At 42.9% G+C, this 24,215-nt stretch overlaps 1 protein-coding gene across 2 annotated transcripts in view; it reads left to right on the top strand.

Annotated features, from left to right (window-relative positions):
• The window catches only part of Ttc27 (tetratricopeptide repeat domain 27), a 143,350-nt gene that overhangs the window by 37,038 nt on the left and 82,097 nt on the right, over nt 1-24,215 (top strand). For both annotated transcript variants that reach the window (XM_006239754.5, NM_001106706.1), the window contains exon 10: nt 15,401-15,514. In XM_006239754.5, the coding sequence (XP_006239816.1) occupies nt 15,401-15,514 (114 nt within the window). The remainder of the gene's footprint in view (nt 1-15,400; nt 15,515-24,215) is intronic.

The raw sequence follows: 24,215 nt of genomic DNA, 5'->3' as shown, positions 1-24,215 counted from the left end.
TTGGGTTACCATTATAGTGTGGGCTTTAGCTGACTAGATGGAAATGCCTTATTTATTAATGCATGTGCTAAAAGAATTTGGCACACAAAGAGGCAACATTGTTTTCAATGTACATAAAGTAACTTGTATACCTTCCTTTCACTCAGCTAGTAACTATGAAATATTTACCATGCACACGTGTCTTGGTCCTCACTGGAAGTACAATGGTGAACAGTATCTTTTTTGTTCTAGAGTTTCAATTAATTTCCATGGAAATACACAGACAGATAGATATTTAAATAAGGTGCTGAGGAGGGCTGTAAAGTGGGATGGATGGGTGCCATTTAGCAGGATGGTCTGGAATATCTTAGTCAGAAGATGATTTGGAAACAGATCCTCCTGAAATAGGGCAGTGGGGCAGGACATGAGGCTTGGGAGTAGCTTGAGAGAGAGAGTGGGGGCGGTGCGCAGGGCTGAGAGGAGACAAGTGTCCAGGCAATGGGTGATTTGGAGGCTTGGGTCTCTACTGATGACAGAGGTCAGCACCGATGGAGCTGGTGACAGAGAATGTTCTCACTGGGCTTTGTGGCGGGGGAGCAGTACTAACACCGTCAGTTTGGGTTGGTCTCACACACATTGGCAATGTGTGTCCTTCCCAGTCGCTGTGCAAACCCTGCACCAGTCTGTTAAAAGCACAGCTCTTGTGAGTGAGGGCAAGCTTCCTCAGTCCCTCCAGTCTTCAGGTTATCTCTGTTCTCGTTTCTCTGTATCATAAGGTACTTGCAGGCTTCTTAGCTGCTGGTTCTAGTGTGGGTGGCTCATCTCTCCCCGTTTACAGTGTAAGTCATGAGTTCAGCTTTTATATTTACCCACAAGAACTATTTGCTGAGTACTTTTTCTGCTCTCTCTTCTCCTTTGGCTCTCCTCCCAGTCAGCACTGGCCTGAACCAGTCAGCCCTGGCCTGAGTACTGATCTCTTTGGGAGAAAGCTTTGTGACTTCAGAGAATCAAATGCCAGATCTAACTTTCCTAAGGAGACGTCTGTTATTTCTAGTAAATCTTTAGTTTCTAAGAAGTACTGCACTGTGCTGGGGCTATAGCTCAGCCGGTAGAATGTTCCTCTAGTATGCACAAAGCCTAGGCTCTGTTCCCAGGGATGCATACCTGAGTGGTCCATGCCTGAGATCCCTAACTCTGCAGATGGGGTGAGGAGGATCAAGGTCATGCTTAGCCACACAGTAAGTGAGGCCAGCCAGGGACATGAGTCCCGTCTCCAAGAAAATCCAAACCAAACACCCCCCCATCCCCATCTAGGAAGAGCTGCAGGGAACACGGGCACTGGGAGGCCCTTAGGTCTCTGAGGACTCTGGGCTCTGAACTGTTTCTTCCCCTTGTCTTGTCTCAACTGAAGCATGGACATACACCAGGAAAATTCAACTCTGTCCCCAACAACTGCTCTCTGCATCTATGTGGCCTTCTCTCACCTCCAAAGTCAGTACCATGGTGACTTGGGAGTGTCCTTTGACCTTGAGGAGAGTTTATTTATATTGTCCTTTTACATTAGTAGGTTTGTATCCAGATTCAGTCAACTAAGGATTTAAAATATTTGAAAAAAAATGTGTGTGAATCGAATCTGTGCAGACCTTCTTGTCATTACCCTAATAGCACAGTAATAACAGGCTCTGTAGCAGTTGTTTAGTTTTAGGCTTTATAGTAACAAGAGGTGGCCTAAAGAACAAAGACATGTGCTGTATGCAGATACCAGTCACTTCATGTGAGGGACTCCTTAACTCTCACAGAATCTGAGGGACGATATATTCTGTGCAACTCCAGGTGTATCAGAGATAAGATGGGTGGGCACTTTGAGGCTCTGCCCCACTTCCGAGTGCTTGACCTTGTCTCTGTGCCTGTTTTGGCTGGGACCATTTTTGTTTATATAGCAACCAGCTGTGCAGTTACCTTTCTTCAGTAGACTTGAACTCACTAGCTTTGAAGGCTAAGCGTTCGCATTTTGGTCTAGAGTAGGCTTCAGTGCCTTAGTCTTGTTTGTTGCTCAGGAAGTGTATCCAGACTGAGAGAACAAGTAGAGGTGACACAGCCCAGGCACTGGGTTGACTTCCGATCTGTGCCCACACTGTTCTGCTTTTCTCTGGGACTTAGGTAGCACTACACGACAGTAAGGATAGCCGCATTTCCCCTCTTCCTGAGCTGAAACCTTGCTTTCCAAGGTGGGGTGTACATAACGTGCTCACAGTGAGAAAAGCTGGTGTCCTTTGCATTCAGTGGTGAGCCAGGCTTGCTGCTCCTTGGCTTGGAGGAGGCTGTATTTATTTCTGAGCAGCACAGTGAGAGCAAACATGCCTGGAACTGCCTGCCTGTGGACACGGGGAAGAGAGGAGCAAGACAGTGCAGCACTGTCTTCTGGGTGTCCCTTCCTGTGCTCCGGTGATCTGCCACCGAGACTGTAAACCTGGGGCATGAGGTTCCTTTTCTGATGTAAGAACTATTCAATATAAAATTTTTTCAATATAAATTTTAATATCCCATAAAGGACTGGAAGTCGTTGGAGGGAAAGTGACCATGGATATTTGGCATTTGGTTGACACACACGCACGCATGCACGCAGGGGCACGCACTTCCCTTTCTGAGGTAGAAGGTAGTTATGTGATCCAGGCTAGCCTCACACTTAAAAACCTCCTGCCTCAGCCTCCTTAGTTTTGGGATACTCTTAGTTTCTAGAAACTGAGGATTTTTTTAAACTATTTTTTTAAAACTAAAATTAAAAAGCCACTACCAATGTTTATTGATAACTAAATAGTTGGCTTATATTGGTTCTGTATTTTACTGACTTTTAATGATTTGTCTAAAGTTTCCCAAAATAACAATAAGATCTCTTTTTGTGGAGAAATTTTCGCCTGTGTTTTCGTGTTGGTGTGGCATGTGAAAATATATGTAAGATAATTTTTAAATTAAATTATTATTAAAATATTTTAATAAGCATACAAACTGATAGGCTTCCTTATGACATTTTTAATACATCCTTGAAGCTTGTCCTGGAAGCCATCGCTCTCCTAGTTTAAGACAATCATTGTGTAGTGCTGTTTTTGAGAAATCCTGTCTACACATTTTGGGAGTCATAGTAAAAATATCCTAGATTGCTTTAGAAAACCATTTATGTTGTATTGGCTGGATAATTTGGAATGAGCTGTGAAAGCTGCGTTATTTCCTTTCAGATGAGCCAAGCCCATGACATTTGTAATGCTTTTAATTTCCTTTTATTGTTGAAAATAGGAACAGTTCAGTTCATACAGGTGTTTCAGTTTTCATTGGCAAAAGTTTTGTTCAAGTGTGAATTGACACTGGCAGCTTGCCTTCCGACTGTCTGCCCGTGCTTTCAAGGCCTCCATGAAAGAAGAAAAAGTCCTTTGAGAGTTTTGCATTTTACTTTTTCTTTCTTTCTGATATTAACCTACTCCCCTGCCCTCCCCTCTCCTCCTCACAGTTTTCTTTGAGATGGAGTCTTTGTTTGGCTTTTGAAACAAGGTCTGAGGGAGGCCATTGCCGACCTGAAACTATCTGTCCTCAGCAAAGGATGACTTTGAGCTCCTGATCTACCTGCTTCTACCTCCCATGTGCTGGGATTCCAGATAGAAGCCACTGGTCCACCTTGAGATGGAGTTTAAAATGTTGATCTCAAATCTATATTATAATAGACCTTTTACTTCAGCTTTCTGAGTACAAATGTCTATACAGATAACTGTATATATTTAATACAGTTATCCACTAATATCTATAGTGGATAAGTATGAATAAAAGTCAAAGAATGTCCCAGTACTAAAAGGACAGAAATGTCCAAGATTAAGGCAGCTATGTGTGGTAGCATACACTTTTTTTTTCAGTTTCAGTCTTTAAACATTTTTTTTGTCAGTTTTTTTTCTTTATTAACTTGAGTATTTCTTATTTACATTTCGAATGTTATTCCCTTTCCAGGTTTCCGGGCCAACATCCCCCTAATCCCTCCCCCTCCCCTTCTATATGGGTGTTCCCCTCCCTATCCTCCCCCCATTACCGCCCTCCCTCCAACAATCACGTTCACTGGGGGTTCAGTCTTAGCAGGACCAAGGGCTTCCCCTTCCACTGGTGCTCTTACTAGGCTATTCATTGCTACCTATGAGGTTGGAGTCCAGGGTCAGTCCATGTATAGTCTTTGGGTAGTGGCTTAGTCCCTGGAAGCTCTGGTTGGTTGGCATTGTTTTTCATATGGGGTCGTGAGCCCTTTTAAGCTCTTCCAGTCCTTTCTCTGATTCCTTCAACGGGGGTCCTGTTCTCAGTTCAGTGGTTTGCTGCTGGCATTTGCCTATGTATTTGCTGTATTCTGGCTTTGTCTCTCAGGAGAGAGCTACATCTAGTTCCTGTCGGCCTGCACTTCTTTGCTTCATCCATCTTGTCTAATTGGGTGGCTGTATATGTATGGGCCACATGTGGGGCAGGCTCTGAATGGGTGTTCCTTCTGCCTCTGTTCTAAACTTTGCCTCCCTATTCCCTGCCAAGGGTATTCTTGTTCCCCTTTTAAAGAAGGAGTGAAGCATTCGCATTTTGATCATCTGTCTTGAGTTTCATGTGTTCTGTGCATCTAGGGTAATTTGAGCATTTGGGCTAATAGCCACTTAACAATGAGTGCATACCATGTGTGTTTTTCTGTGATTGGGTTACCTCACAGAGGATGATATTTTCCAGTTCCATCCATTTGCCTATGAATTTCATAAAGTCATTGTTTTTGATAGCTGAGTAATATTCCATTTGTAGATGTACCACATTTTCTGTATCCATTCCTCTGTTGAAGGGCATCTGGGTTCTTTCCAGCTTCTGGCTATTATAAATAAGACTGCTATGAACATAGTGGAGCACGTGTCTTTGTTATATGTTGGGGCATCTTTTGGGTATATGCCCAAGAGAGGTATAGCTGGGTCCTCAGGTAGTTCAATGTCCAATTTTCTGAGGAACCTCCAGACTGATTTCCAGAATGGTTGTACCAGTCTGCAATCCCACCAACAATGGAGGAGTGTTCCTCTTTCTCCACATCCTCGCCAGCATCTGCTGTCACCTGAGTTTTTGATCTTAGCCATTCTGACTGGTGTGAGGTGAAATCTCAGGGTTGTTTTGATTTGCGTTTCCCTTATGACTAAGGATGTTGAACATTTCTTTAGGTGCTTCTCAGCCATTCGGCATTCCTCAGCTGTGAATTCTTTGTTTAGCTCTGTACTCCATTTTTTAATAGAGTTATTTGATTCTCTGGAGTCTAACTTCTTGAGTTCTTCGTATATTTTGGATATAAGCCCTCTATCTGTTGTAGGATTGGTAAAGATCTTTTCCCAATCTGTTGGTTGCCGTTTTGTCCTAACCACAGTGTCCTTTGCCTTACAGAAGCTTTGCAGTTTTATGAGGTCCCATTTGTCGATTCTTGATCTTAGAGCATAAGCCATTGGTGTGTTGTTCAGGAAATTTTCTCCAGTGCCCATGTGTTCGAGATGCTTCACCACTTTTTCTTCTATTAGTTTGAGTGTATCTGGTTTGATGTGGAGGTCCTTGATCCACTTGGACTTAAGCTTTGTACAGGGTGATAAGCATGGATCGATCTGCATTCTTCTACATGTTGACCTCCAGTTGAACCAGCACCATTTGCTAAAAAATGCTATCTTTTTTCCATTGGATGGTTTTGGCTCCTTTGTCAAAAATCAAGTGACCATAGGTGTATGGGTTCATTTCTGGGTCTTCAATTCTATTCCATTGGTCTATCTGTCTGTCTCTGTACCAATACCATGCAGTTTTTATCACTATTGCTCTGTAATACTGCTTGAGTTCACGGATACTGATTCCCACTGAAGTCCTTTTACTGTTGAGGATAGTTTTAGCTATCCTGGGTGTTTTGTTTTTTCAGATGAATTTGCAAATTGTTCTGTCTAACTCTTTGAAGAATTGGATTGGTATTTTGATGGGGATTGCATTGAATCTGTAGATCGCTTTTGGTAAAATGGCCATTTTTACTGTATTAATCCTGCCAATCCATGAGCATGGGAGATCTTTCCATCTTCTGAGGTCTTCTTCAATTTCTTTCTTCAGAGGCTTGATGTTCTTATTGTACAGATCTTTTACTTGCTTGATTAAAGTCACACCGAGGTACTTTATATTATTTGGGTCTATTATGAAGGGTGTTGTTTCCCTAATTTCTTTCTCGGCTAGTTTCTCTTTTGTGTAGAGGAAGGCTACTGATTTATTTGAGTTAATTTTATACCCAGCCGCTTTGCTGAAGATGTTTATCAGTTTTAGTAGTTCTTTGGTGGAACTTTTGGGATCACTTAAATATACTATCATATCATCTGCAAATAGTGATATTTTGACTTCTTCTTTTCCGATCTGTATCCCCTTGACCTCCTTTTGTTGTCTGATTGCTCTGGCTAGAACTTCAAGAACTATATTGAATAAGTAGGAAGAGAGTGGGCAGCCTTGTCTAGTCCCTGATTATAGTGGGATTGCTCTCCATTTAGTTTAATGTTAGCAACTGGTTTGCTATATATGGCTTTTGCTACGTTTAGGTATGGGCCTTGAATTCCTATTCTTTCCAGGACTTTTATCATGAAGGGGTGTTGAATTTTGTCAAATGCTTTCTCAGCATCTAATGAAATGATCATGTGGTTTTGTTCTTTCAGTTTGTTTATATAATGGATCACGTTGATGGTTTTCCGTATATTAAACCATCCCTGCAGGTAGCATACACTCTTAATTCCAGCAGAAGCAGGAGGATCTCTGTGAGTTCAAGGGCAGCCTGGTCTACATAGTGAGTTCCAAGACAGTCAGGGCTACATAGTGAGAGAAAAAAGTCAGAGGCTGTCCTAATGGAAGCAGTGGAGAGATAGATAAAGCTCTGCTTCCGAGAAGAAATGATTAGAAACTGTATATAGCTGTTCAAACAGATCAAAGTATCCAATGAATTTGAATGTATTTTAATATATCAGTCACATACTTCACTAAAGAGGAGACTTACTTAGACCTACACACACACACACACACACACACACACACACACACACACACACACATTTTATGTATATAAGTACACTGTTGCTGTCTTCAGACACACCAGAAGAGGGCATCAGACCCCATTACAGATGGTTGTGAGCCACCATGCAGTTGTTAGGAATTGAACTCAGGACCTCTGGAAGAGAAGCCAGTGTTTTTAACCACTGAGCCATCTCTCCAGCCCTCTATTTAGACTTATTTAAGGTTAACTCACTTATCAAAATAGATCTGCCTTTTAATATAGTTTTTTTTAATAAAAGTACAACACACAATAGTCAACATATGTCATGTATTAAGTGGAGTTAATTTTAGAACAGATACCCAATGTGAAATTGTTTAGGGTTCAAGTTTATGATACTTATAATTTTTCTGAGGTAAAAATCAGACTTTTTTCAAAGACTGAAGAAAATGTGTTAGCCAGGCTTGGTAGGACATGCCTTTTCAGGAGACAGATAGACAGATCTCTGAGTGAGCCCATCTGGTCTACTGAGTGAGTTCCAGGATAGCCAATGCTACACAGAGAAACCTAGCCTCTGAAAAACAAAGAGAGAAAGATGCTGCTTGGAGCTGTGCTTGAGGTATATTTTCCTTGGCATTTGACACAGGCTATTGATGTGGAACATTGCCGAATTTCCTTCCCTTCCCTTCCCTTCCCCTTCCCCTTCCCATTCCCCTTCCCTTCCCCTTCCTTTCTTTCTGACCAGAAGATGGCCAATATGAGTAAGTTCTGTGGACAGGACGCTAGAATATTAAAATACTGTATGTTAATTGGTGTCCATTATGTAAAGTGGAATTTTAGTACATTTATAAACCATTTTCAAGCAGCTTTTTACATTAATGGACATAAACAGCTAATTAGTATGATTTAATTATTTTAAATTTATAAATGCCTTTTTAAGTAGAAACTATTTTAGAAAAATTTAGAAAAGTTATATATAGATCACATATATTTATAGAAATATAAATATTTATCCTTTACACTATTTACATGACTAATCTGAAGTGGGGAATCTACATTGCACATGGCCAGCTATTAGTTTTTGAGTGGAGGACATGAGCAGGCTCTTTGGGACATGGTCATATGGTCTCTGTTGAGTTGTCTGCCTGTTTGCAGGTTTCAACCTTGTGTCTTGCCCTAGAACTCTGATCTCTGATGCATCAGAAATTTCTAGGGTCCTTTGTGCTTTTAGCAGTGCCTTTCTTTTTGGGGATACTGTGCTCTTGTCTTTAGTAGCATTGGAAATAAGAGGGAGCTGTTTTAGGCCTTCAGTACTGACCGTGTGGACAGTAAGGCACCATGGGAGAACTGCCTTGCTACAGAACAGTTATTAAGACGCTGTCAGACTCAGGAGAGGTAGGAGAGGTGCCTGATGTTTTTCTCACCCACTTAAACATAGAGACCCATAGACAGACAAGAACCCTGGAGCTAGGTTCAGGGACTGAAGCTGGAGGGACAGGCACCTGAAGCCTCTGTAGTAAGCAATAGTGTGTGAGGGCTGGAGTCACTGGGGTGGGGCAGGGTAAGAACACTTTCCACTGAGCTAAGACCTCCAAGCAAGTCTGAAGTCACCTGAAATTCATGGCATTGCCAAGCCCGTGGCTGCCAGAGGAAAGCATTCTAGTTTCATATTGAAGTTGTGCCATGAGCTCAGGGTTAAAGTTGAACTTGTGGGAGGGAGGGCAAGCACTCACTTGTGTGAGCATGCACAGCACTTGAAGCAGTCTACTAAAAGCTTGACAGCTCCTGAAGACAGGAACTCGATGACTGTAGGATGGCCAGCAGCACAGGTGTTTAAGGAAAAAAGATGCAAGCTGTGTATTATTAGACTTTTATGGTTTTGGAAGGAAATTGTAACTTATAGAACTAATTTGAAAAGTTGACAATAGAATAAAGACTGATTAACCATGTCTGCCACATTGCTGAGTGTGGCATTAGGAAACTGCATTGCAGATGTGCCAGACTGTCCATTTTTAGGGTACCTGAGTGAGACTTTCTTCTGCAGCTGTGGACACATGCAGGGATATTTAATAGTCATGCATGTTTGTGATGGCCAAAAGCTGGGAGCAGACATTGACAGGAGGATAGATACCTAAATTGTGACTTTGCTGGGATTATGCATCATGCAATAGTAAGTTTACAGATGTGGCAAACTAAAAAGCTAGTCTTAGATGCATGGCTTTGCATGGTATACTCTGTAACTTAGGTTCACTTCACTGGCAAGTCTGTATTCAGGGTGGGAGAAATACACAGGAGGAAGTAAAGGAATGAGCCCAGGCACTCATCTTCACGGGATCTTTAATTTAGCTCAGATCAAATAAATCCACAAATTACTTGCCAATACCAGGCAGTTTGAAGAGTATGCACATTTATAGAATAGATAAATCACTTAGTTGCTAAGAAAATATTTAGGACCGAGCCATCAAAAAGGGCTTTGTTCTCTAGGGGAGGCTTTGAGGCTGGCCTTAAAGGGCAGATAGGGGTTGTAGGTGCTGTATGGTAGAGGCAGCGGGTGGGAACTGTAAGTTCAAGGGCAGCTCTTAGGCCACACCAGTAGCTCATCCAGGGCAGCAGGCGGGTTAAGGGAAAGTAGGCCAGGCAGACCTGAAGTGTTCCCACAGCAGAGACAGAGGTTTGGACTGCTGTTCCCTTTCCCTGGAGTAACTTACTGCCTAGTCTAGGAGTTTTAAACTTACTGTCTTTTGGTACTAGCTTAAAATAAACAGTCTTTTAAGTAGATCATTTAAAGTGGGGTGATAAGTCTGCTTTTCATACATTTCTTTGTTCTCTGTGTTCATGGTCAGCCCGACCTGTGTGGGCAGCATCCTTTTGCCGTAACGTGGCCAAATAATCGTGTGCCCAGCCAAGAGAGCTCAGAGCTTGATTTACCTGTGGAAAAAGAAGCAGCTGTCTGAAAGCTCCTTTGTGTCCAAAGGACAAACTGCCTGTCTGTTGAATGAAGGTCTTGGTGACCTTGGAAGGTTAGTCAAAATGTGCAGTTAGAAGAGTAAAAAGGAATTTTATTTTCAATAGAAACAGTATCCTAGATCCTCTCTGATGGTGTTAAAATTCTTGTTGCTTGTCTCAGACTTGAGAGCAGTGTTGCAGGTGGTAGGAGATTGTTAGCTGAATAAAGTAAGTGTGCGTGTGTCCTATCCACAACATGTCAGCACCACCATCATCGTCTTGCTTTGGGTTATATTGCTGGGAAGAGACACCATGACACAAGTAACTCTTATAAAATGAAACGTTTAATTGGGGCTGGCTTACAGTTTTAGAGGTTTAGTCCATTATTGTCATGATAGGATGCGTGGCAGTGTGCAGGCAGACACAATGCTGGAGTAGTGAAGAGTTCTACATCTTGAGCCAAAGGCAGCAAAGGGGATACTGGGCAGAGCTTGAGCATAGGAGGAGAGCTCAAAGCACACCAACACAGTGGCACACTTCAACAAGGCCATACCTCTTAATAGTGCCACTTCTCATGGGCTGAGTGTTCAAATATATGATTCTAGGGGACCAAACCTATTCAAACCACCACTGTCATCTTCATCACCATCATCCTCATTGTGTGTGTGTGTGTGTGTGTGTGTGTGTGTGTGTGTGTCTATGCACCTGCGCATATGCCTGCTTGGAGCCAGAGGACAGCTTTGAGGAGACATTTCTCTCTCTCCATTGTGGGTCTGGGGACCTCAGGCTGTGAGGCCCTCACAGAAGTCTCTTTTCCTTGTGGAGCCATGTCTCCTGCCTCTCACTGACCTTCATTTGTGGAGCCTGCACTTTGGCTCAACAGGAGTAAGCAGTCTCCGGAGGCAGAATCCTCCCGTCAGCTGCAGTGAATGCTCCCTTCTGTTCTCAGAGTTCTGTGTACTTCTTGTCAAAGATCGTGGAAGTGAATTCGTCGCTACCGTTGTGAGTATAAATAGTCAGGGCTCTAGCTTGTTGGTGGGAACTTGCCCAGCATGTTTGAGCCCTAGGATTTGATCCTTCCCATACCCCACAAAAGACAACCAACCCAAAACAAACACATTGTACACACAAATAAAAGAGATCACTAGCATTTACTTCAATATTCACAAAAATAAAAATATTAGAGCTTCTGAAAAATAATACACATTCTAAAGCCTATTGGCCCAATAAATCACTTTTTGAAGATTTTGGTCAGTGTAAATTGAGAATGAGAGAGAGCATGTATCTTAACATAGCATACATGTGTTGTTACTCCATGCAAGTAGTTTCTGTTTCCTTTTTATAAGCAAAAGTGGTGGAAATCCCAGCTCATATATATGTATGGGGTTGCAAACAGACTAAGGTTCGTGTGTGTCTGTTCTCTAATTCTTTCTAAAAGTGAGGTTTGTTAGATACAGAATCGCTCAATGTGTTTGAGACTACATTTGGATTTTCAGCAGTAATTTAGTGTGGTGGTATATTGTCAGACTGCTAGAGTAAGGTTTATTTTTTACATTCCTGGCTTTTTCTAAGATCACATTTGCAGCTGCTTCATACCATGAGCTGCCTTATGTACCAAGAGTGGTTGGTCAGGTTCCCAGGAACAAGAAGGATGCTGGTTTCTCAGCCTCAGAAGTGGGAGCTGGTGCTTAATGGTATAGATTAGAGTTGCACGTGAGAAAATTCTGGAGATTGCACAGCAGAGTGAATGTAAAGGGAATGTACTTAGCATTACTGAACTGTGTGTTTAAAACTGGTTTGGTGATGTATTTTATGTTCTGTGTATTTTTTTTTTACCATAATTAAAAAAGTAAGTAGACGAAAAGATGCTATTTGCAGTAGTGTCAAAATCCATCATATTTCTAGAAATTATATTTATCATTAATCATATATAATATCATTATCATTGTATTATATTGATAAGATTAGAACATTCTGAGAAAATAATGAGGACCTAAATACCAGGAGATGCACATGTGTTCATGGATGATTCCAGCCCCTCCAAACTAGTCTGCTTCGGTCAGTGTACTTCTGACAAAATTCCAGCAGTTTGATTTTGCTGTTTTTTATTTTTTGTTTTTGTTTTATTTTATTTTTTAATGTGTGTGGTAGACCTAAAGTCGATTTTCAGTTCATACAGAAAGACAATGATGAAGAATTTCTCAGGCAGTCAGGAAGAGAGCTGGAAGATCCACACTGTGTGAAGCTGTCTGACCCACAGTGCTTATGAAAGTGGGGCACTTGAGTGGCAACCGGAGCAGCAGCTGCCAGCCCTGAGATGTAGAGTCTTCTTGGCTCCATCCTGAACCAGACTGATGGAGAGCTCTGGGGCTGAGGCCAACGAGTGCGGGTTCCAGCACACCCTCTGGTCATTTTTATGTGCTTGAAAGCCTGGGAAACATTGAATTAAGATGTTTGGACACAAGGAGACAGAAAGCTGCCAGCGGGGCAGATGGTTCTGAAGAGAGCCATTCGGATGTGGTTCACCAGATTTATGACAGAGCAGGTATTGCAGCACAGTAGACTGTCCAGTCAGTGGCTCTGGATAATTTATATGTCCATATGGAGAACAGGGATCTAACCTCAGATCATGCCGCATAAAAAAATCAATTCAGACAGATCTACTATATAAAAATAGAAGGCTAAACAATAAAGTCAGAGAAGTTAAACATAGAAGAGACGTTAGGAGAGTTGAGCAGGCTAATAAAGTTCCAAGCATAAAAATGATAAACTGGGCTATATTAATAACGAGCATGTGTTTCAGTAGTAGGGATGGTTCCAAGCCTCAGGCATTATGTCATAAGCCACAGAGCGCCACTGCAGCCCGAGTCTCCTCTGGGCCCTGAGCAAGCTTTTCTCAGCTCTTTTCTGCCACCTCCATTGAATAGTAAAGAACTGTGAGATAGTCAGTAAATATGAAATCTAAAGTAATTGAGTTCAAGATACAAGTAATTAACGTTCAACAAAGGAAAGAATGGGCCCAAGATGTTATTGGCATTTGGAAGTGGAATTAGCATAAAGTCAGTTAAATTTTGTCCATTTGCCCCTGCTTATGAGTATGACATATTAGTCTTTGATTCCATTTATTTTTTTTTTCTTTTTTTCGGAGCTGGGGACTGAACCCAGGGCCTTGCGCTTGCTAGACAAGCGCTCTACCGCTGAGCTAAATCCCCAACCCTTCGATTCCATTTATTTACGCATAAGATGTGGCTGGAAAACCAGGGGGACTCAGGCTAGTTTAGGAAAGAATTTGCTTTTGAGATAAAGAGTCTCAGGCTGGCCTTGAACTCCTAAACCTTCTGCTCCTCCTAAGTGCTAGGACTGCAGGTGTGTGCTGTTTCTCTTTGTTTAGGTGATACTGGAGCTCAAGCCTCCAGTATCATTATAGATGCTAGGCCAGCACTCTGCCAACTGGTCCCCTTACAAAGGAGCTTAAATTAGTTGGAACCTTTTTATATGTCATTTGCTGCAGAACAAATGGAATTTTATAAAAAATACATTTTTAAAAAAAATAGCTGAAAGCATTCTCAGATCAGCTCCTCTCATTTAGGTGAGAAAAATGAGGTCTCAAAGTGGCAGATATCTTTCTCAAGGGAGCTGTCTTCAGAGCTTGGACTGGTAGCTTGTGAAGCCTCCCTATCTACATTGACATGTCAGTTGGTGTGTTCATCATGTAGGGCTTGTTAATGTATCATATTGTTGAGATTTGGGGGGCATATATACCTGTCACATTTAGAAGATACTCTCTCTGGGTTGGGGATTTAGCTCAGTGGTAGAGCGCTTGCTGCGCAAGGCCCTGGGTTCAGTCCCCAGCTCCGAAGAAAAGAAAAAAGAAAAAAAAAAAAAGATACTCTCTCAGTTAGCTAGTGTCCTGGGCCTTAGGTAGAGGGGTAGGTAGTGTTTTAGATGTTCTAGTTGGGGCTGGTTTCCCCATGATAATTGATTCTCTGCATGTCGACTTGTACTGGGTGTCTACACTAGCCTCCTGCTGCAAAAGTGAACTTGTTTGGTGAGGGTGAGAGCTACGCTTGTCTGTGAGTATAAGGATAAGTTTTTAGAGCACAGTTAGAAACTATATTGGTTTAGGAAAATGGCACTAGTAGGTTCTCTAGGGTCTGTGACCTCTCTAGGTACATGTAGTTGGCTAGATTTATAGTACCAGACATGAATTCCTACCTGCTAACTGGGCTATAGTCTTAGAAACACCACCATCGTTAAATTACACCCGTGTATACTTCAGCCTTCGCCAAAGAAGTCGAGCAGTGCCCCTTTGTCCCTTCACTCTTCCATGTGTACCTGTACTGTGCCAGGCAGGCTGTAAGGCACAGGGGGGTCACATGACTGGAATTCTTCTCTGCACCAGCCTGGGTGCAGCAGCAGAGACTCCGGTGTGAGGATGGAGTCACTTAGATAGGGCGATCCAGAGTTGCTGACAGGGAGCTGGGAAGCTGAGGCTGATCACAGGTAGACAGTGGGTTGTGGCTTCTAAGGTTCTCAGTGAGGAGTTCTAAGGACTTTGGTGTCATTAATGAACATTGTGAATTATGGATAAATTTGCTCGGAGACAAACTTGTGTTATTTTAATTTAATAGTTCTTAGGCTGTGCTTAACCATTACCTATGGAGTACTTTAAAAAAAAATATGGCTGCCCAGATCCTCCTTTCCTGGAAGTCTACTTCCTTGTAAAGTTGTAAACACTCCCAGGTGCTTCTACTGTGCGGTCGGCTGAAGATGACTAACTGGACTTTGGCTGGGGTGCTCCACACAGCTGCCCTCTAGAGACAAGAAATGCTAGTTTAGAAGCAGCCAACACACAGCTGAGGAGGATGGCATCAGCTGTCAGATAAACAAGCCCCTTTGCTTGTAATGAGCTTTAGTGAAGGTTGGTGTTGGGCTGACCACCCAGGGACAGCTGTGCATTCCCCACCACTGTCTGAGGGACTGTAAAGTGTGCCCAAGCAGCCCCCATTTCCCACCGTACACTTGGTGTCCCTCAGAACTTTTCCTTTTCCTTTTTTTTTTTTAGCACTGATGGTTTTACTTAAAGTTTCTTCCCGAGTTCTGTTTGAGGGTTGGCATGGCTTTCTCTGGGTTAGGTTTCAGTATGTGCATATTTTAACTTCCATTAGAGATGCCCTCTTTAGGAAAGCATTTTGTCTGAAGTTAGGGCCTCTAACCTTTGGGACTCCCTACTCTAACCACAGCTAAAAGGATTCTCCTACATTAAAAATAGTGCACTATATATAAGTTGAGAAAGAGAAAAGCCCTTTGCCTGTCTGCTTGGGGAGTCAAATCTGCATTTCCCCGCATTTTGCTGCATTGTGGTTTTGGGGGTTGGCACCTCTAAGAGCTGCCTCTGACTGACCCCTTCTTTCTCTGCCCTCTCCTTTCTTCCATCAGTGTTTACTTTCACAACCAAAGTTCTGGGCCATTCAGACCTCAGCCTTGATCCTCCGGACAAAACTTGAGAGAGGAAGCACACGGCGAGTGGAGCGGGCAATGAGGCAGACCCAGGTAATGTGACTGACATTCCCTTCCTCTGTTGCTGGAATCCATGTTTACATGTGGCACTTGATGTGCTTATAAAAAGATATAGAGAGAGGGGATATGCTTTGGTGGATGTGTGGTGAGGTGTGGGGGAAGGGGTGCCTCCGCAGGCCCTTGTTGGTGCGTCCCTTCCCCTGAGGGACCAGCCACACAACAGTGTAGTATAGAATAGTTTATTCAGGGCATGGGGAACAGAGTTAAGAGGGTAGTAAAGGCAGAGGCAGAGAGAAAGGTAGAGAGAGGGAGAGGGAGGGAGAAGAAGAAAAAGAAGGAGAAGGAGAAGAAGAAGAGAAGTAGAGGCTAGCCATGAGCACGTGGGGAGAGAAAGGGAAAGGGAATGGGGAGTGAGGAAGGGATGAGGGGACAGAGCTGGAGCAGGAAGGCAAGAGCAAGAGAGAGGAAGGGGCAAGCAGCCCCTTTTAGAGTGAGTCAGGCAGCCTGGCTGTTGCCAGGCAACTGTGGGGGCGGAGCTAACAGCACTTGGAAGAGCAGGCTGGCCTGTATCTGCTCACAGTTTGCTGTTATTTAGGTTACAGGTTTTAGAATTTGGCCACAATGTGCAGCTTTGTCCCTTTCATCTGTAGCTTTGTGACCTTAGCAATTCTCCTCTGTAATCCCAAATCTTGTCATGTATCCATGCTGGCCTCCAACTCACTGTACAGCCAAGAGTAAACTCTTAGTCCTCCCACTTCTGCGCACAGCTTGGGCTCTGTCTTTGGTGTGAGAGGCTGAGAACATGCTCTGAGTGGGGACATGGAGCCAAAAGGCCAGAGATGTCACTCTGCTGCACGGAATGTTTTACCTCCTCACCTTCTCGTGCTGTGCCGCCTCACCAGGAGAGGCGTGTGTGTCTACTTGAGGAACAGAGTTAGAGTTGTCATTTCTGCCTCAGCAAGGCAGCACTTGAGGAGAAAGAAAAACCCTTATTTCCCCCACTCCCAGGTTTTGGAAATTAGCCAGCCCATGTGACAGGATGATTCTGTGGTCTGTCTAATTTGCTGCTTTTGTTGAGCCACTTAGCTCATGTACTGAACCTTTGCCAGTTCCTCTGATTCACAGCGTAGTGCTTCGGTGTTTGTTGAAATTACTACATCTCTCAAGAGTGAGGAAATGGTTTAAAATAACAAGTGTATGTATAAAACAATGGTTTCTATATAAAACATGTTTTAATTTCTGCAGCAATTGGTGTCCTGCCAACACTGTATAGCACTAAATGATGAACTGTTAAGGTTGAGGGATACTGAAGGGTTAGGAAGGGGCTCTAAGGGAAACATTCAATCATGCCCTATTCCTGTTAGAAGAAATGCAGGTGTGCTGAAGTCGGGCGGCTTGCTCAGATTTGTCTGGCTGCTTACTGACAGTTTGTATGGGCCGTACTTTAGTTATAAGCAGTTATACTGGGGGCTCCAACGACAGGTCCTAAATCATAGAGCACCTTAAGTGACATATGCCATAATTAAGAAGAAAATGTAGCATCATATATTAAGGTAAATTACCAAAGATTCTAAAAGCCATAAGGGAGAGAGAATTACAAACTCAAGACAAGCTGTTAAAAACACTCCATCCCGGGAGGGGATGGGGGTTTGTGGATAGGAAACCGGGAAAGGGAATAACATTTGAAATGTAAGTAAAGAAATATATCTAATAAAAAAAATATATATATATATATATATATATATATATATATATATAAAATTAAAAAAAAAAGAAAAAAGAAAAACCAGTCTATCCCATGAAATCTTCTAGGTTTAGTTCTGTAACTGTTGTTGTCTCTTCGGGATAAGAGCGTATGTGAGCATCAAGACAGTGCTGTGGTCTTTAGCTGAGTACATTACAGTGGGGTCACAGTTGGCAGTAGCTCTGGTGGTTTGAATAAGAAATGACCCTCAGAGGCTCATATATTTGAAGCTTAGTCTCCATAGCTTAGCACTATTTGGAAGGATTAGAAGGATTAAGAGGGATGGCTTTATTGGAGTAAATATGTCACTGGAGTGAACTTTAATGTTTCAAAGCCCAGGTTGAGCCAGCCTCTCCCTCTGCCTCTGATTCAAGCTGTAGTCGTTGTCAGCTGCTGCTTCAGATCTGCGTGCATACTGCCATGCCTCCCGCCATGAGGGTGATGGGCTAAGCCTCTGAAAGTGTACGCCAGCTCCCAGAAACGCTTTCCTTTAGCGTAGTTGCCCAGTCATGGGTCTTATTGCTCTAGAACAGTCACTAAGACAGTAGTCATTCTCTACTCTTCTTTTTTTTTTTTTTTTTTTTTTGGTTCTTTTTTTCGGAGCTGGGGACCGAACCCAGGGCCTTGCGCCTCCTAGGTAAGCGCTCTACCACTGAGCTAAATCCCCAGCCCCTCTACTCTTCTTTTTTAAAGTATAGCCTTTTCTATTGTTATTCAGCGTTCTCTTCCTCATGAGAATAGAGTTTTTGATGAATATTTCTTACCTATTGTTGTTTTCTTTTGAGAACTTTATTCAGATCCCAATTTTTTCTGCTTTTCAAATAGGTCATTTGCTTTTTAAGTTTTTGATGTTTTTGTTTTGTTTTACGTATCTGGGTATTGATTCTCTGTCAGATGATAGCTGGCAGATTTCTCCCTCCTTGTGGGTTTCCTCTTTGCCTCTTATTGGTATGGAGGAATTTTAGTTTTACAAGGTCCCATTTGTTAGTTGTTGGCTCAGTTCCTGGGCAAATGGAGTCCTATTCAGAAAAGTCCTTTCCTAACCCCATATCCTGTAGGGATGTCATTGTTTCCCTCTAGCAGGTTCAGGTTTCAGATTTAGGTCTTTGGTCCATTTTGAGTTAGTTTCCATACAAAGTGATAGATAGAGGGTAATTTCACTCTTCATGTAGATGTCCATTTCTCCCAGCACCATTTGTTGAAGACGAAGTTAGGGGAACTCATGCATGGGTCTTCACTCTTGTTCCATCCAGCTTAATGTGGAGATTACAGTTCATGAAAACAAAATTGCTTTGCAGTCTCTCAGGAATTTTGAAAAGTCAAGGGACTTGAAGTCAGAAGTCTGAAGAGTACTGACCCAAGGCGTGGCTAAGGAAGTGTGTATCAGTATGGTCCCCCGGCTTCCTCAAGCTCCTCTCCTGTCTTTGCTGTGAAGCTGTAGCTTTTCCAGCTCCCATTAACAACAGCAGCTAAACAACTTAGTGACGTTGGGTCCTGATTTCTGTGTTGTGGGATTTGAGTGCAGGAAAGAATGGTCTGACGCAGTTCCCAGTGTTCTTCCAGCAAGAAACTGCTTTTCATTTCGCAGTCTGGTCATTGTCCAAGTAGAGATGAGACAAGGCTTAGAAGAAGCTGTCACTTGCCTGCTGCGGAGTCCTAGGAGTTTTACCTGGCGTTCTGTTTCTCTCAGGTGCCGCTCTCAAATTATTATGTACTACTGGCTTGGCATAGGTTTAAGGATGAGGTTGGAACTTAGTAGATCTTAATTCTAATTCTCCTTCCCACAGAGGATTATTTTCCTTAGGAGTCTACTCGATTCCTCCATTTGTAAATTACTGTTGAGTTCAGGCCCCTGTCAAAAAAATCACCTGACTGTTGATATATTTGGTTAAGTACATACTTTTAGATTTTTAAAGTAAGTTTGGTCCTGCATACACACATATTTACAAAGATTGCACAACAAAGCAAATCAAAGGTGACCTGGCATGTGATCAGACCTTTTAGATCATCAGCTAGTCGCTCTCGGCGCTTCAGCGAGTCCAGATACTTTGATATCCTTCTAGTGAGAATGTCTTGCTTTCAGTGACAGGGAAGGCCCTTGGGGATCAGCTCTGCTCCTTTGAAGATGTGCGCCCATACTCTTGCACACGATTTAAATCATACCAGGCCTTGTACAGAATTGGCTTACATACTAAATCATTCTCTGTGCTAACTTTACGTTTTAGTCTTGATCTTCCGTAGGTTTTTCTGGGAATTATTTTTTACTGAGAACAGCAGCAAAAGGAAGAGACATAGCTTTCATTCACTCTGACCCTCATGGGTCAACCTTTCATTCACTCTGACCCTCATGGGTCAACCTTTCATTCACTCTGACCCATGAGACTGCAGCTCCTGGAGATGTGGGCATTGTTATTATTGGTATGTGGTTGGGACTCCATCTATGGTTTGATGGACCAACAACTTCGGTTTTAGAAGGAGTTTAGGAGAAATGCCCTTAAAATTGAAACCAAGCAGGTACTGTTGCAGTACAATAATAATAATAATAATAATAATAATAATAATAATAGTAAAAAAAAGTCACGATCAGTTTTAGTGCTGGCACCAGAGCGCCATATAGAACTAACATTAATTTATCTCAGTGGCAGCTGGTTCCAGTGAGGCACCAAACCATGTTAGCCTAGCTGTCTTCTCACCCCAGCGGTCTCTCCGCTCCCATGGCTGGTCACCCTGGCCAGCCCTGGCCAGCAGGGAACTCTAGTCCCAGCTACTCGGTAATAACAACAATAACTCAACAACCAGATTTATATGTTAAATACTCAATGTACAATAAATCCACACAAGAAACTTACAACCAATTGATAAGGATATAAACTGCCCACCTAGATAAGATGAATTTGCCTACAGAAATCCATCCCAGCTTGTCCCTTGGCAATTCAGGACCACCTGGATCTGGGTCATCTTTCTCAGTCTCCATTTTGATTCTCCCTCTTCCTTCTTTCCCTCCCTACAAAAACTTTGTTCCTGCCTTATTCTTTTACTGTCCAATCATGGACTTGATCTAACTGGTGCCAGCCGTCAACTGCATAGTGACATCAACCTACAAGGTAACAGTGGTGTGTGTCTGTAGCCCAGCATTTGGGAAGGCTGACAAGAGGATTTTGGAAAGTTTGAGATCTGCTGGGTTACCTCTGGTCTTGCTCCCAGTGAATACATGTGATACTTGGGATTAGTAACTGGTACTAACAACCATCAGTGCATCTTAAGTGTCTGAAATAAAAAGCTGTCGGGCATGGAGATGGGACTGAGCGTTTAAGAGCACTTGTTGCTCTTGCAGACGACCTTGCACATGGTGGCTCACAACCGTCTGTAACCCAGTTACATAGGATCTGATGCCCCCGAGCTCTGCAGACACGAGACACACAAGCAGTATCCAGGAAAGGCAAAACACTCTTATTAAACAGAAGTAAAATAAATGAAGCTACAGAAATGAAGAAAGATGTGAAACAACACAAAACTACAAAGCTTTCATGAGGAAGCCTTCCTTGTAGATTTGCTGAGGGGGCAAGAACTATTTATAAAATCCTTTCATAGGTGAATGTCACTGAGGTTGAATGATGCTTTCTTTGTGGGTAGACCTGGAAGGGAATTAGGTCATTGGTAATGTCAGCTCTGCTTTTCCTATTGACTGTGTCTGTAAGGATCCCAGTTTATTTGAGTATGGTAGAATTACCTGAGAAATTGCTAAAAATTAACTGGCTCTGAAAACCCTAGTAACCCGCTGTTGCCGGCCAGGGCCTTTGGCTCAGAGACTCCACACCCACCCTGTGTAATACCACAGCTGGAGATTAAGTGTGCAAACTCGTGAGCCTCTGCAGGACATGTCACTCAAACAATGGCAAATTAGTGAATTAGCAAATCCTAAAAAGGTCTTTGGAACTCAGTGGAGGGACTGGCAGTATACTGCCACCCTTTTTGTCTGCTAGTTTAATGTTCTTAGTTTTAGTGGTAGCTAAACATTGTCTAGGTGATGGTCAGGCGTGAGATAGCAAAAAGTCTTCTGTGCAGGAGAGCAGGACCTAGTGCCACATTAATCTTTATTACAAGTGGAGCCAGTTCAGCCCTTGTAGGGAAGTCACACGAGTGTTCTCACCTGTGCAGGGGTTGCCTGCCAGGTCTTTACATTGTGTTCATAACAGTAGCAAGGTCACAGTTGTGAAGTAACAGCAACAATGATTTTATGGCTGGGGTCACTACAACATGAGGAACTGTATTAAAGGGTCTCGGCACTAGGAGTTGAGAAGCACAGTTGGTACTGTTCTATTTGGGGGGTCTTTGCTGCTTCAGAGAGCATCCAGTACATCAGACATAAATACCTGTAGGTCATCCATAAGTATCTGAAATGCACAAAAAGGGGGCTGGAGAGATGGCTCAGCGGTTAAGAGCACAGTCTGGGGGCTGGGGATTTAGCTCAGTGGTAGAGCGTTTACCTAGGACGCGCAAGGTCCTGGGTTCGGTCCCCAGCTCCGAAAAAAAAAGAACCAAAAAAAAAAAAAAAAAAAAAAAAAAAAGAGCACAGTCTGCTCTTCCAGAGGTTCTGAGTTCAATTTCCAGCAACCACATGGTGGCTCACAACCATCTGTAATGAGATCTGATGCCCTCTTCTGGTGTGTCTGAAGACAGCTACAGTGTACTCACATACATAAAATAAATCTTTAAAAAAAAAAAGAAATGCACAAAAAAGCGATTGTTAATAAACCATGAACTGCTTACTGAGTAGTTTATAGTACTTCATCATATCATCAAACAACATGGATTTTGTTTGAAAATAAAGTTCTACACACAACTAGGACTTGGTAACTTGTATATGTTACTTTTAGATTTTAGGTTTATTAAGTAAAAGCTATTTTTTTTTCCTTTTGAAAAAAGTGGTATGTTGGTTTAAAAAAAAAGGCCTGTGTTTTGACATGAAGGAATCCTGTGATATTTATTTATGTATTGTGGCCATATGTCTTTAGCCAGAGTTGCTGTTCTTTGCTCTCCGGCCCTCCCTTCCTCCCTGGGTCCCGCCCTCCCTCAGTGAGACAGCCTGGGTAGAGCATGCATCCTTTTTGCTATTAAGTTTCTCTGAGGCATGGCCAGGGAGCTTTGTCCAAGATGGTTGAGGAGTGTGGTTATGTCTCAGTTTGTTCTGACTGACTCTATTGAGTAGACTCTCGGGCTGCCCAGAAGGGATGTGTCCTGCTGCATTTGTTCTGACACACGAACTCATTCTGTGAGACACGGAACTAATGAGTGGATGTCCTCTCTTGCACGCTGCGGAGAGCCATGGTTTTGGAGCTGCTGTGCCACTTAGGGACTGGTGTGTGCTCTGCTCTGTGGTTCTTACTGTTCTCCTCATCTCTAATAAAATACCCAGTAAAGGCAGCCAAGGGATTGACTTTGTCTCCAGGTTTCAGGAGATGTTAGTTCATTGTGGCAGGGAAGGTTTTGTGAGAACAACTCAGTTTGTTGGTGGAAGCTTCGGGCACCATGGCAATTCTCACTGGCCAATCACGAAGCCGAGAGTCCTGAGATCAGAACTAAAGGCAGACATATCCATCCATCCGTCACTCCTGTTGTGCTGCCTGTTAGCACTCTTGGTGCAAAGGTTCTGCAGCCTCCCCGTATTGTCCCCTCCACAGTTGGGACCAAGTGCTCACACACATCAGCCTTTGGGGGACATTTCATATCAAATCACAGCAGGTTTTGTCAGGATGTTTTAGATTCCTGTCCTTATCTTTCTTCTAAGGAGGCTCATTATTGATTCTTAACTTTATTTTTAAATTTTAAATTGATATTTGTAAATATTTGTATAATACAGCATTACTTCCGTCCGAGGATGTGTGCCAGCTGTCACATGGTGCTCTGCCATCTTTAAATGCAAGGGCATCACCCTATATAACAGCTTTGTGTGTGTCAGGAAAACAAAGGTATGTTAATGTTAACCCCAGTGTGGTGACACATGCCTTTAGCCCTATTACTCAGAGGCAGAAGCAGGTAGATCTACATAAGTTTGAGGCCAGTCTGGTCTACAAAGCAAGCTCTAGGATAGCCAGGGCTATACAGAGAAACCTTGTCTCCCCCCCAAAAAAAGTTACTAATAACTCAATCATTGTGGGAAAAAAGTCACAGTAACTCAGTTGTACACCCTGTTAATTCTAGCACTCAGAACGTAGAGGCAGAAGGATCTCCGAGTTTGAGGCCAGCCTGGTCTACAGAGTGAGTTCCAGGACAGCCAGGGCTACACAGAGAAACCCTGTCTTGAGGTGTTCTCCCAACTCCTGCCCGCCTCCAAAAAGAAGGTTCGATACTAGAAAAAGCCTGTGTAGTACAAACCTGAGGACGACTGAGGTAACAGAGCTGCCGTCCGTGTGTTTGTCTCAGATTCAAACTATGTCTGTATTCAAGGTGACATTCGTGGGGAGCTTTCGATGGCCAGCCACATGGCTACTCTGTGGTGCCAGCTTTGCCTCTGCAGTTGGCCTGGGTTCCTGCTTCCAAAGAGCCATCTCAGTCATCTCATCTGCTACTCGGTGTAGTCTGGGAGCTGCTTTTCATTAGCAGGTCGGGAATTTTAGGACATCACAGGAATTCTTCAGTTACATAGCTTGCAGCTGCCCGCTGCACACACAGATGGTCTTGCCTGAATGGATGCCCACCCTGACATCTCTTGCTGAAGAATGAAAGTACTTGTGTGTAATTGGATAGACCTGCCTTTTCTCATTACTTAATTCCTGAGCGGGGGAGACCCAAACTCTTTATATAGTTACTCTGTCTTTGACGTTGGGAGTGACATTGTCAAAATGCCACTATGTTGGAGATAAATACAGTAGAGAACAATTTTCTTAGATAAAATGAAAACTTTTAGTAATGATGGTAGTTCTTTGAAAGATTTATTATAAGAAATTTAGTTAAAAATTTTCCTGGAAGTATTTAAATGTGCATGTTTAT

This window comes from Rattus norvegicus, chromosome 6, assembly GCF_036323735.1.
Source record: "Rattus norvegicus strain BN/NHsdMcwi chromosome 6, GRCr8, whole genome shotgun sequence".
Classification (NCBI taxonomy): domain Eukaryota; kingdom Metazoa; phylum Chordata; class Mammalia; order Rodentia; family Muridae; genus Rattus; species Rattus norvegicus.
Note: the sequence above shows the minus strand (reverse complement) of the source record. Positions and strands in the feature narration are given on the sequence as shown.